This window comes from Bicyclus anynana, chromosome 23 (assembly GCF_947172395.1).
Source record: "Bicyclus anynana chromosome 23, ilBicAnyn1.1, whole genome shotgun sequence".
NCBI lineage: Eukaryota > Metazoa > Arthropoda > Insecta > Lepidoptera > Nymphalidae > Bicyclus > Bicyclus anynana.
In genome coordinates, this window is record NC_069105.1 from 7,797,479 (window position 1) to 7,811,690 (window position 14,212).

At 36.2% G+C, this 14,212-nt stretch overlaps 2 protein-coding genes across 7 annotated transcripts in view; one reads left to right on the plus strand and one right to left on the minus strand.

Moving 5' to 3' along the window:
* LOC112056174 (SWI/SNF-related matrix-associated actin-dependent regulator of chromatin subfamily E member 1) overlaps positions 1–10,445 on the plus strand; it is a 28,971-nt gene extending 18,526 nt beyond the window's left edge. For all 5 annotated transcript variants that reach the window (XM_052888659.1, XM_052888660.1, XM_052888661.1 and 2 more), the window contains 3 exons: positions 796–870; positions 4,488–4,601; positions 5,565–10,445. In XM_052888659.1, the coding sequence (XP_052744619.1) occupies positions 796–870; positions 4,488–4,601; positions 5,565–5,599 (224 nt within the window). In that variant the 3' untranslated portion in view covers positions 5,600–10,445. The remainder of the gene's footprint in view (positions 1–795; positions 871–4,487; positions 4,602–5,564) is intronic.
* Positions 7,002–11,912, minus strand: LOC112056175 (RNA-binding protein 41). Of its 2 annotated transcripts, XM_052888662.1 has the most exons (7): positions 11,894–11,912; positions 11,692–11,806; positions 11,088–11,363; positions 9,596–9,960; positions 8,208–8,425; positions 7,769–7,916; positions 7,002–7,258 (listed from the first exon to the last, which is right to left on the minus strand). In XM_052888662.1, the coding sequence occupies exons 2-7, from the start codon at positions 11,694–11,696 to the stop codon at positions 7,140–7,142; spliced, it is 1,131 nt and encodes a 376-aa protein (XP_052744622.1). In that variant the 5' UTR covers positions 11,697–11,806; positions 11,894–11,912; the 3' UTR covers positions 7,002–7,139. The 2 variants fall into 2 exon arrangements, with proteins under 2 accessions (XP_052744622.1, XP_052744623.1); XM_052888663.1 differs by having other exon boundaries at positions 7,695–7,916; positions 11,692–11,904.
* Between the last annotated feature and the right edge of the window lie 2,300 nt (positions 11,913–14,212).

Sequence of the window (14,212 nt, forward strand, 5' to 3'; positions counted from 1 at the left end):
ACTAACTCGTTGTTATCAACCCATATTCAGCTCACTGCTGAGCTCGAGTCTCCTCTCAGAATGAGAGGGGTTAGACCAATTAGTCCACCAATGCGGATTGACAGACTTCACACACGCAGAGAATTAAGAAAATTCTCTGGTATGCAGGATTCCTCACGATGTTTTCCTTTACCGTTTGAGACACGTGATATCTATTTTTTTAAAATGCACACAACTGAAAAGTTAGATTTGCATGCATAATTCAAAATTCATTTATTTCAAGTAGGCTCAGTTTACAAGCACTTTTGACACGTCAGTTGACTATTCGTAAAGATTCTACCACCGGTTCGGAAGGCAGCTTCTGCTGAGATGATACCGGCAAGAAACTCAACAGTTGCTCTTTTGAAAAAGTCATACAGTATTATAATTTACAATTGATAACAATTACAATTTCTTATAGTTTTACTTCCTGTGTGAAGGTGGAAGCTGATCCAACGGCCTCCAAGCACCTTTATCGTTAAGGAACTCATCAATAGTGTAGTAACCTCGACTAAGCAAATGTTTTTTAACACATTGCTTAAAGTTGTGCATTGGCAGGTCCATCACAGTCTTGGGGATCTTGTTATAGAAGAGTACACCCAAACCCACAAAAGATTTTTTAACTCTTTGGAGACGATATGCAGAAATAACTTATGCCCGTGCCCCGCCCATATTCGAACCCACACCCTCCGGAATCGGAGGCAGAGGTCATATCCACTGGGCTATCACGATCTTCATCCACACTAACTCATCAGACTGTAAAATGCTCTGTTCCAGCAATGATGATGCCGCCGAACCCCAACGCGCCGCCGCACCCCGCACCCCCGCACGGGGGCCCGCCGCCGCCTCCAGGTCATGTTTGTTTAATTTTTTAATTTATATTAATAATAAACTATTATAACTACATTCATTCAGTTTTTCACAAATCCCACGGGAACCATGGATTTCCCCGGGATGAAAAGTAGTCTATGTGTTAATCCGGAGTAAAATCTATTTCTATTTCAAATTTCAGCCAAATCGCTTCAGTAGCCGCAGCGTAAAGGAGGAACAAACATACACACACACTTACACACTAAGTTTCGCTTTATAGTAGTATAATATTATTAGTTTGTATGGATGTTTGTTACTCTGTCATGCCTCGGCTACTGAACCGAATCACCTGAAATTTGAAGTAGAGATAGATTATACTCTGGATTAAAACATAGGTTGCACCAAATTGGATTCTTGGTTTTACGTATTCGTTATTTATAGGACAAAAAGTAATTGATTTTTAAAAAATTTACAAATAACAACACTTTCCTATACTCCCATACAAATGATTCATAAGAGTACTAAAGAGTAGGGTTGGGGTAGGGAAGAGGTAAAGTAGGCAGCGCCGGACCGAGGTAAATTTTAGAATGGAGCGAGATCCAATTATGGCGCCTTTTTTGTTTGCTCCTAACATTATACATATACTAGGGATATGTATACTAGGGACGTTTGAAAAATTCGTAGCCTAACATATATCGGAATGTCATACATTTTTAACCGACTTCAAAAAAAGGAGGAGGTTTCTCAATTCGACCGTTCGATTTCGATTCGATTCAAGCCGTTTAAATCATAAAGATTTTAACTGGATTTTCAGACACTTTTTTCAGATACGGCTTTAATTTTTAACACAGCACTAACTTGGTACCGCCTTCAAACTGATCAGAAGATAGCACATTCGATGTTATGTTTCGCTTTTAATTTAATGAAAATTTTTTCATGATATAGTAGTATATTATAAAGTGCGCGGCCGAAGGCCGCGCGTTTTTTGCGCTTAGTTATATTGCCCAACCATAGTCACAGTCGGAAGCCCTATTACAAAACCCCCGGCCGAAGGCCGGTGTAAAATAAAGTTCGCGCGTTTTTTGCTATATATCCGATCTTAATGAAACAAAGCCTATATGTTGCCCTGGACTATGCTTAATCTATTTGTGAAATCCGCATCAAAATCCGTCCAGTAGAACTAGAGAATAGCACGAACATACAGACAGAAGGACAGACAGACAGACAGACAAGAAAATTAAAAAAAATGTTTTCGTACTCAATTGCTCATTTCTAATTGTCCTAACTTGATTTTAGTTAAATTTGGGCAAAGTACAGACACTCGATTTCTACTCTTTTATTATAGTATAGAATAGATAGATAGATAGATAGAAGAAGATAGTATAGTATAGATAGATAGATAAATTGACTTTTAGGAAGATAGCTGACATTATTGGCATCTCAACAGAAGGCAAACATCACATAATCGCCTTGGCTTCTTTGAGTTGAAAAAATACGCGATCGACTGACGAATTTTGGCAACTGCTTGGAGTTGTTTGAGGCAGATACTTTTTTGTATGTTTTGTGACCTGGTTAAACAAAAGTACAGTCTAAAAAGTGGACACGACCAGGATCCAATGTTCCAAAAAGGCAGAAGCGGTTTTGCGTGTTGCAAAAGTAATGGCCTTAGTTTTTTGAGATTCGCGGGATGTAATTACGGTGGATTACTAAAAAAAGGCGTAAATATAAACTCTGCTTAATAGTGGAATCTGCTGCGATGTTTCAGAGGACAAATTAAAGAAAAATGGCCATGATCATTGAGAAGAAAAGTTTTGTTTCATCAGGATAATTTGCGAGTTTCTGCTATGCTTTTAACAAACGTGTGAAATGTTTGTTAAAAGCATAGCAGAAATTCATCAGTATAATTTAGAATTCTTACCTTACCACCATATTCATATGATCTAGTCTCGTCTCCATCAGACTTTTATCTATTTCCGAAGCTAGAAAAAGCACTTATCGAGTTCAAAATTTTTATGAAAGTGGTCTATACATTTTCTAAGAGTTTAAAGAAAAAAAATAGCTGTTATAGAAATGTTTCCAGGCCAACAAAATAATTGATTGAGTTGAAAAATAAATTAACTAAAAAATTATAGCTTTGTAGTTTCCTGGTTTACTTAGGCTACGAATTTATGGAACGCGAAGATTTTGACCATACTCAGGCCAATTGAAAATCAGGCACAATACCGTCTCTCGATCACGTAGTGCCCGGGTGCAATCATCACCTAGCGCCCCATAGTACCTATAGAACCCGCGTGGCGAGTGGCGCTTGGGCGCCCCTGAGATCGCGGCACCCGGGTGTAACGCACCCCATGCACTACAGATAAAGACTCTAGCTCACGCAGCGCCCGGGTGCAATCATCACCCTAGCGCCCTCTATAGTATATACCCGGGTTAAAATCAACACACGCCCTGCACCATAGGTAAAGAAAGACGCCTCTATTAGAAGTAAATTCGCGCACGTCGCGTTCATCTCTTCGCTTTAAATATAGACGATCGAAAAGATAAATAAATTTCTTTTCGATCTTGTCTTTACCATTTCGGCGCCCCCTAGGATTTGGCGCCTGGAGCGACCGCTCCGTTCGCCGTATGGACGGTCCGGCCCTGAAAGTAGGGATAGGGCAGAAGCGCACATAAATTATATTTTTTTTTCCTATAATTTGTATGTATATAACGGGGAAGATACTAAATTCCACTTCTGACAACGGAGAAGCCGTAGCCTCACACAAGTCGATACACAAAGTAACACTATCGATCGTTACCGGAACGACCGCTTAACTTAGTAATACAGTTCTACCCTCTAACTACACTATTGATCAAGTACAGCGCTGATACTATCAGATGTAAACCAGGATTAACTATCGTATAGCAGAGAGTCAAGCACGAGCGAAATCACGGGCTGGCAATCGCTAGTAGCAGGGTTAAAGACATACAGCTAGCCAATACTCCCCCTCCCCGCTCGTGTAGCCAAGTAACTAACAATGCATAGACTCCAATACGAGAACGCGATTACAACTGAACTGCTCAACTAGCAGACTACAGTGGGGGCAGGGTGCCTCACTCTGTCAAACGCACCGGCTACGCGCCATTTGGACGCGATGCTTTTCTACGAGAGTCACGTGATCAACCTTTTACAGTCTTATTTATTTAAACAGTAATTAATTAAATCCCAATTATGTGAAAACATGATTCTAATATTATTATCACAACAATTAACATAGATTTTGCTAACTGATCAAATAACTCACCCGCCGACATATATACTCTGGTTGACAACCTTGTGCACGCCCCTGCAGGCATTTTCATTTATTACTAGCGGACCCGGTCAATCTTCGTTTTGACATAAGTGCACTTATTCTCTATCCCTACTCTACCCTTCTATACCTCTACCCCTACCCTACCCCTACCGCTTGACTCTTAAACGTTTGTATGGGAAATAGAAAAGGGCAGTGTTTAGGGTTTTCCTGGAAATTATTTGATTTTTTCTCACCTTTTAAACCTTCCCTATACCTCCACGAACATTTCAAGACCAAGATAAGATAAATCCGTTCAGCCGTTCTCGAGTTTTAGCGAGACTAACAACAGCAATTCATTTTTATATATATAGATGTAATAACTTCCAGGCGGCTACGGCGCGGCGCCGTACGGTCGCTACTACCCGGGGTACGCGGGCGGGTTCGCGGGCTACCAGCACTACTACCAGCCCGACCACTACCCGCCGCACCACGAGTTCAAGCGTGAGTGCTACACACACATCCCAAAAAGTCTTAAATGTTACAAAAATTTTGTTATTAGTAGGCACTCTTTTATTTGGTGTTGTCAAAACTAAGAACCTCCATATTTATACAGTAAGCTAGCCTGGCGGGAACCTAGCTATGGTAAGAGGTCTAAAGTACCACCTTTAATAATGCCACAGCACAGTCTGCAGCATTTCGTGGCAGTTTTAAATATCTTGCCACAAAATGTTGGAACAACATCCCCCCACCTATTCGGGAGGTAAAATCTAAATTTACTTTTAAGAAATTTTTTCGCTTGTATTTGTTAGATTGCCAAAAAGCAGACTGGCAATTATTAATTATTAGTAAAAAATTAATTCTATATTTTTTTTTTCCTTTTTTTTTTTAATTTTTTTTTTTGTGTTTGCTAGCTTTTGAGATTAAATTTTTTTGTTCTTCGGAGATTACACTACTGTATTTTGTTTTATTTTATTAGTAGTAGATATAATTATTTTATGTGTTCTGTTCTTCCCTCCTAAGGGTCTGACAGAATACCAGCGTTGTGGGTACTGATGTACTCACAACAAATTTTAGCTGAGTCAGGTCCATTCTTTTGGCACAACATATTTACTATATATATATAAAGAAAAATTAAAATATATATATATATATATATATATATATATGTATTAGTTTTAAGTTAGTATGCCATTGAACGAAATTTTTTCTATATTTCTCCTCACTGGTCGCATGTTAGCACCACTGACCTCCCTTCTCATAAGAGAGTTGAATTTACGCTGCAACGTTTTTAATTTTTTTTTTTTTTATTTAAATGACAAGGCAAGCATCATCGATCCTATCAATCACATACCGTATAATCACTACCACACCATTTAGAAATTATAAAATCCTAAACTTACCCGAGAAATCGAACCCGAGACTTCTCTGTTATAAACCATTGAAACTGTTATTCATTGTCCACAGCCGAGGAGCCGCCGGCCAAAAAGGAGTCCGAATGATTGTCACCGAAGCGCGTCGTGAAGCGGCGTCGGAAATCTGCCTCCAAAGACGCGCAGTGAAGTGACGTGGATGTTATAGACTACTCTCTTATTCATTAATTCGTTCAATTGGACAATAATCCCCAGTGGCGTGCATAAGGTTTTAACTAGGGTAGTTATGATACTTTAATGTGAAATGGACAACGATGTTATATACTAGAACGCATGAAAACTGAGGCGGAAATATGTGCACAATTGTCTTAATTTCATTGAGATATTTAAACAAATAATACCTAAATATTGTCTACAATTTCGAGTTGTATTCAGGTAGCTTAAAAACTATATATAGGTACTTAAATATATAATGTAAGTTAACACAACATTGTGCATGCTACATTCGTGTAGGCATCTAACATGTCTATAGTATAAAATATCTTTGGAAATGAAAAATTTCTTCTACAATACAGATTCTTACAAAGTCCTCAGGTTAAGCAAGGCATTTTTGTATATATGAAGTGCATGCCACTGCCTATGTTATAATATGGCTACTGAAAGTAGATACTACATTATGATTGAGAACATTTAAACATATATAAAAAAAATTATTAAAAGTATCAAACTGCCAATATTTGCACTATAATTTTGGGAATGGCCACACATTATATTGTTATTCCAATATTTGCACTATAATTTTGGGAATGGCCAACATTATATTGTTATTACAATATTTCCACTATAATTTTGGGAATGGCTACACATTATATTGTTATTCCAATATTTGCACTATAATTTTGGGAATGGCCACACATAAGCCAAAATATAGTACTGAAATGAAAAACATAACAACTAAATTGTTAAGTAATCAGGGATAAAAAAAAATAAGTACATACAACAAATTTAAGTTGTAAACAGTTGGGTTAAGGAAAACAATATGAAAGGTTTCTACGAAAACATACAAATGTAAAGCAATGTCACCAAACAGTTGGCAAAACTGTTTTGTGTTAAGTTTCATCCAAATCTGTTCAGCCATATGTCCATGATTGAGTAAAACCATATATATTTATAATACTAGCTGACGCCGCGCGTGGTTCCCGTTCCCGTAGGGATAAGGGGATAATATATAGCCTATAACCTTCCTCTATAAATGGGCTATCTAAAACTGCCACAATTTTTAAAATCGGACCAATAGTTCTTGAGATTAGCGCGTTCAAGCAAACAAACAAACTCTTTAGCTTTATAATATTAGTATAAATTAGTATGATTAAGATGATGTAATTATAATTAAGCTACTATATATTTTACATAGGTATGTATATATTGTATGAATTACAATATATACATACCTATGTAATACATTAGGTATGAATATTTTGATATGTCTGTAAAACTAAAATGATGATGAATAAAAATGAAAAAAAAGACATCATTTGTTAATTAAGTTTTATTTACAAAACAACTAGATTATAATTTATAACTAAGTATATATTAGTTTACTTAATACATAATTGTTATCTTACTTAGTACTTATGGAAATAAAAAAAAATCTTGTATAAAATATGGTTTATCTGTTTCCTTCAATTTGTATGCGATTGCTGTTCCTACCAAACTGGGCTATGATAGGTTGCCCACCCAGTATGGTGCCGTTTACTTCAACCAATGCTTGTATGGCCAAATCTTCACCTGAAACAAGTGAAAAATAAGCAATAATGAAATATAACAGATTGTGTATTAGTGTTTTAGTCATATTTTGTTATTTATACTTAGAAACAGACATTTCAATTTTATTAATTTCTCTATTAATATAATACATAATAATAAGCTTTATTTTTCCCATTTAGATAGTACTTATCAATATCTTAAAACTATTCTAACTAATCTATGTATTTATCTAAATAATTAATTATGTTATTGTAGTTAGTTGGTACTAGTTAATAATGGGCCCCTACTGGTATAAGCCTCAATTTAATAATTTAATTTGATTTCTTTAATTTAATTTCTCTAGATGTTGACAAATTAAAATATATTTTTGTTTGATTGTGTTGTCTACATAATGGTTTTGTTAATGATGAAATATATCTACTATAATTTAAGTATAGATTATAGTAGATATATTTACTTTGAAAAGTGACAATTGCTAATGATAATGACGATGATACATTTAAGTATAGCAGGTAATAGTAGATATATTACTGTGAAAAGTGACAAATGCCTGTCCGTGCATCCGTCCAGCCATCAGCCTCAGTTCCACAGGGCCTCCATTCTCCAGGTGGAACTGGTTGAACAACAGAGATAGCTGCTCCCGGGGCACTGATGGAGATATGTTCTTAAGATACAGGACCTGTAGAAGAAACAATTATAGATTATACTCCTCTCAGAATAAGAGGGGTCAGGCCAATAGTCCACCACACTGACCCAATGCAGATTGGCAGACTTCACACACACACACAGAGAATTAAGAAAATTTTCTGTTATGTAGGTTTCCTCACGATGTTTTTAGACTTGTGATATTTAATTTCTATACACACAACTGAAAAGTTGGAGGCCCCAGACTGGATTCGAACCCACACCCTCCGGAATCAGAGGCATAGGTCTTATCCACTGGGCTATCACGGCTGTATTCAATACTCACTTTTGAAGGCAACCCAGGCTCGTAATCTTTAAACCTCTCAATCTTCTTAATGTCATCCAAGCTCATTTTGGTGCCTTCTAGAAGCTGTTCCTCAGCAGTATTAACCGGTACCACAATTTCTACAGCCCTGAATTCATCTCCACCTTCCCGTCGCTCCACAGGTTCAAGTCGTACTATTTTGTCCTCCTTTATTGTGTACATTGTTGGTTTTCTAGGTCCTAGGTAAAAAGAATTAGTGTAAAATATAGATCGAGTAGAATATAGAACCCATGGTGATGTTTGTCTGTGAGAAAATCAGTGCAAACTTAGCTTCCATTGCAGTAAAAGTTCCAAGTGACCAATTTTTCAGTACTTTACATATTTTATAAAAGAGGAACTTCCTAAAGTCTTTATGATTTGGCAGCATTTATATAGAAGGTTCCAGACTATATAACTATGACACCTACATCCCTGAGAATTAAGAAAATTCTCTATGTAGGTTTCCTTACAATGTGTTTCCTTCCCTGTTTGTGATAATACAATATTTAATTTCTTGTTGGTTGAATGCAAGGATATTCTGGATAGGGGTCTTTACTCACGACATTATATTAGTACTTGAAATTATAAGTGAAGCTATAAGCCTTTCAGTAACTTGAGCTCAAAAAGGATTGACTACAACTAAAAGACAAATTAACTTCGTCAAAGCAAGCTCAAAATCGAATTCCTCTAGTAAACCCTATTCAATCCTAGGTTCTGCATCTGATTGGACTTTCTAAATGAAGGATACTTATGAAAAACATTATAAAATCCCAGTGGATGTCGCTATTTCAAAATCTAGATCAGATATTTTCCTTTTTTCCAAACAAAATAATTGTATAGTACTTGTTGAGCTTACTTTGCCGTGGGAGACTAACATTCCGAAGGACCACAGTATAATGAACTAACTAAAAATGGCTGTGTAGTTAGTCTGTACGCCGTAGATGTAGGTGCAAGTGAATTATCACCTAAATCTCTCTGTAACTTGCTTAAAGACCTTGGCCTCTCTAGAAGTGCAGCTAGTTCTATATTAGAATGGGTATCCAAAGCTGCTCTAATAGGATCTTACCAAATTTGCCTAGGCAGGGAGAACAACACGAGTGTAGAAGGGAAATGATAATTGATTGTCAAGGAATTCCTTAACCAAGAGTTTTTCACCCTCTTGGTGAATCCATGGAATGCTAAGATATTTGTCACACATAACTGAAAAGTTGGAGGTGCAAGCCCCAGACCAGACAGACACCAGATTCTCACCGGCCAAATCAAAGACAGTCTGAACATCTGTTACTTGGAAGTATTTTGATGACATAACTGGTATATGACATAGTTGGCAATGCCTTAGTTGACAAGACAAGACTGTACTTTGTACTTACCTATGATATTTTTACCAGGTTGTGACCGAACTTTATCAGGGATATCCCTAACATCCTTCACATCCCATAAGCTGCCAGGTCTGACGTGTGACGGTCCTGCTATAGGGTCAATACCTGGATCCTTTTGCTTGGAGATAATTTTCTCCTTCTTCCTTTCTAGACGTCTTAGAATCTTACGTCTTTTGGTTATTGGTAATAAACTGTCATTTCGCAAATGGCCGAATAAATCCTCCTCAATTTCTTTCAATTCATTCATAGGATGCCCTTCAGCATAGAATTTTGGTGCATGTTTTTGCAATCTGATGGTTACTTCTTTTTCTGGTGATGTAGATGTGCTGGCACGGTCTGCTGTAGACTGTTTTGAGCTGAAAGTATATCTTGTCTATATTAGTATTCTAAAGAGGAAAGCTTGTTTATTTATATGTTACAAATAGGTAGTGTAGTTATTATAAAAACATTCATTATATTCTATATTTTTTTTAGCAACTATACTCAGAGGCACAATTATCCACCCACTTTAATATACTCGCGTCATATTAAAGGGCTGTTAATTGTACCTCTGAGTATATTTATACACCAGTTTATTTTTAAACAATATTAAAACTACCTTTTTTAAATTTAAAAAATTCATTCACCATTATAAAGGTACATCTTCAACAAAAAACCTGACAGAAAAGAAAGGTGACTGGAAAAGGATGGCGGTGGATTACCCGAAGGGATCCATTAATAACAAAACAAAGTGCATAATATAAGGTTTTCATTATTTTAAATGTGTAGATATAAGATACTCATATAAGTTATGCTATGTAGTCTATTATTTATTTAATGGAAATAAAGAGTTTTACTATTATTATTATCTTCATCATGTAAACTTCTAAAGTCATCATATAAATGTACTGTATACAAAGATATTTCATACTATAGATATGTTATGTACTACAAAATCACTGCAAAATTGATTCAAATTTATCTACACCACTGAGCAACTTTATGTTTAATTTCATTATATATTTATGTATATATAGTTTTTACATTTCCTGATTACACAACTCAACATTGTATACAATATTTAGGTGTTGTTTATTTAAATAACTTTTATTATTTAATAAGAAAGACTATCTAAATATATAAAACTCAAAGGTGACTGCCTGACAGTGATCTATCAACATACAGCACAACCACTGGATGGATTGGGTTAAAATTTGGCATGCAGCTAGATATTATCACACAGGCATACGGGGATAATATAGGGGTTGAAAGTTTTTATGAAAAGTCCTTCATTTTTATAGCAAGTTTAAAAAATTTGTTCATAAATCATAAAAAAAGAATATAAACAAAGTTTGACTTTCACATGGGTTGTATATGGTGGTGTAAGTTGCGGGCATCCGCTAGTTGGCTGCTATAATTGTTCACTTGAGTTTTGACATGCTAGTGACATATCCATAGTATAAAATCTTTGGCTGTATATGTATTGTTTGCAGCGATCTCTTACCACCCTGCAGTGTGTTGTGAATCATTGATCTTATTGTACAAAGCCTTAAGCTTCGCCTTCAATATACTGGACTCTATCTTCTGACGCTGGTCTAACAGACCAGCCTCATTTTCTTGGTACAACTTAATTTCCTCATTTGAAAGACCAATCTTCTTCAAGTACTCCAAATGCTGGAGATCATTTTCAACTTTTCGAAATTCGTCGACCGTGGACAAGCCGTACTTGGTGAAAGGTAACACTTCAGTGGTCTTCTGAAACTCCTTCGGCATTTCAGAACTGAAAATAAGAAGAACAGTGAAGTGCAGCTTGTTCTATATTAGAACGAGTATCCAAAATGCTCTAATAGGATTTTACTAAATTTGGCTAGGCAGGGAGAACCACACGAGCAGAGAACGGGGAGTGTTGATTGATCGTCAAGGAATTCCTTAACCCTACATCTTGCAGTCACAAGTTCAGGACTCTGCTCCGAGTTTTTCTCTCTACCACGCGATGGACCCGGCACCCTCACGGTGAATCCATGGAAAGCTAAGATATTCGTCTCATGCTTCACGGAGAAACCACTTCTTCAAAGTATAATTTTATTGTTTGTTCAGTAGGTACTTACCACATTTTAATTGTTTTATTGGTCTGTCAATTATTACTGTCATATCAAATAATTTTCTTGTTGGATTGGAATTAGTGATTAAGATACTAATTCACTTAACATATCAACTCGAATCCTGGATTTGGAAAATATAAGTATCAAACAGAAGCACATAGAATTATTATGTACATAAACTGAATTACGATCAAAATCAAACACAAACCAATTACCAAACCAAAGATTACAGTGTATTACAAATTTACATCGGGGTGAAACTTCCGCACAGTTCGCTTACGTAAAATATTTTGTATGAAGTGCTGCCCTCCAGCGCTCACGGTACAAAAACTTAAGCGAAGTTTTCTCAGGCACATTATTTGATTAAAATCACTCCTGTTCAAACTATGAACATTTTAAAAAATATAGTTTCAAATATGACAGTTTAGCTGTCTTTGAATTTTTTCTGTTGTTGCTATAGTGACATGTTGTTTAATACTTGGTGACAGTGGTGAACGAAAAATATTAAAATAAGATGTAATCGGTACAAATAAGTGATTATAATGGGTATTACTTGTGGATTTGGTGTGCATAGTTAATAATTAACCATGGAACATGCTCGACCGCCATCGGAATTATGCTCAGAAGGCGGCCCGGTGTGTCGCGAAACGGCGTGGCGAAAATGTCGCCAGCAATTTTACGTGTTCTTAAAGGTGACCAGTGTGTAGATGTTATCAGTGGTTATTTATAATCATAACCGTCAATATTCATAGTTGGTACATTAATGTTATCAGGTTGCTGAAGTGCATTAAGATATTTTCATAATCACAAAAGAAAAAATAAATCGTTGAATAATAAAAATCTTCTTTTCTTTCTTAGATTAAAAATCCTTTAATATTTGAAGGATTATTGCAGTTTGTTTTCCTTATTTCTATATATTTATAAAGTTTGGCAATTTTAAATATTTGGGTACATTAGTATTATATAGTGAAATAGGTGATTTTGTAAATATTATGTTTATGTTTAATTTTTTTCATTAATAATATATAAGAATTAAGGAAAACAAACATCAATAGTCATACAACTAAAATATAGATTGTACTCGTAGAGAGAACGCCATCTATGGGTAGCCAATAAATCTAATTAGAATGCGCCATCTAGTGATCACGGTTTATAACTTTTTTAACTAAAATGAGAGTTGTGTATCTATCTCAATATATAATGTATCATGTATGGTGTATTATTACCAAACCAGAACCACACACAAACTCAACTCACACAAAGCAATGTCAATGTCAAATCAAAAAGCTTTGTTCTTGATTTGACGTCTGTCAAAGAGCTTTTAATCACTACATTACGTCAGTGACAGCGACAACTGAAACGAGCAACCTTACTCGACTAAAATACTAAAGAAGTCCGAACTAGGCCTCTCTTAGGCCTAGTTCAGACTACCGCCCAAAAAATTGGTTGCCTGTAAAGTCGGTATACGGGCGAAAGTTTTACGTGACAACGACTTTGAGTGGTAAAATAATTTTAATGTGAACCGGTGTGTATGCCTATCTCTCTCACTCTCTCTCTCTCGCTCTGTCTCTCTCGCTCTTAGGCGGGCTAACTGTGCTCGAGTGGAAGGGACGCGTGCCTTTCACTTTTTATGTCTGTCTCTCTCGCTCTTAGGCGGGCTAACCATGCCCGAGTGGAAGGGACGCGTGCCTCTCACTCGCTCTCATTGTGAGCGCATAACGTGAGCGGAGCGTAACGCAGTTTCTTGAAGTGTCACCCGGCAAACCAATTTATAAGACGTTGTCACGTCAAAATCGTTCGTACTCGACTATAACATACATACAGCCGAACGTAGAACCTCCTCCTTTTTCAAAGTTGGTTAAAAATACTAAAGTATTCCGAACTAGGCCTAATAGGCTGTACAGACTACTTTAGTATGTTAGTAGAGTACGAACAATTTTTGGATTTACCGCCCAAAAATCGTTCGTACTCTACTAAAATACTAAACTAAAGTAGTCCAAACTAGACTTAACGGTGTATATTTTGGGCGAGCAACTGAACTGACACAGACAATGTCACTCTGTGTCGTGGAGGGAAGATAGTTATTTAGGCTCTGTGGGACAGCGAATACCTTAGACCATTAATAACAGGACTTTGCTCGCTAACTGTTACCCCTCTGGCAAAGATCAAAAATCTATGATCTAACGCGTTTATAAAAACTGATGCTATAGAATCGATGTTTCATTGTTGTAATCGTTTTCGTCGTGTAAAGAGCTCCCTAAAAATGCCGGTTTGTGTAGTTAAATGGCATGAAAAACGGCCAAAAACTTGTAGTTTAGTAAAAGACGAAGTAACGTTTCATTTTAAAGTATTTAAACCTTAATTTTATCAAATTTTTAATAAAAATCAATTTATAAAAAGAATCGATTCTTTTGACGAAACAGCCAAACATCGATCAGTAATTGAATATTCTATGTATTTAATCTGTGGATAGTCTAAGCAATGCCACAGTATAAATATATACAAGCAGTAGTTTGACTTCATACTA

What these genes read in the sequence shown, in the direction of transcription:
- LOC112056175 (XM_052888662.1), bottom strand. An exon ending in AGCCTGGGTTGCCTTCAAAA is followed by an intron (nt 7,917 to 8,207) that starts GTGAGTATTGAA and finishes TTTCTTCTACAG; the next exon opens with GTCCTGTATCTTAAGAACAT. An exon ending in GGCATTTGTCACTTTTCACA is followed by an intron (nt 7,259 to 7,768) that starts GTAATATATCTA and finishes CACTTGTTTCAG; the next exon opens with GTGAAGATTTGGCCATACAA.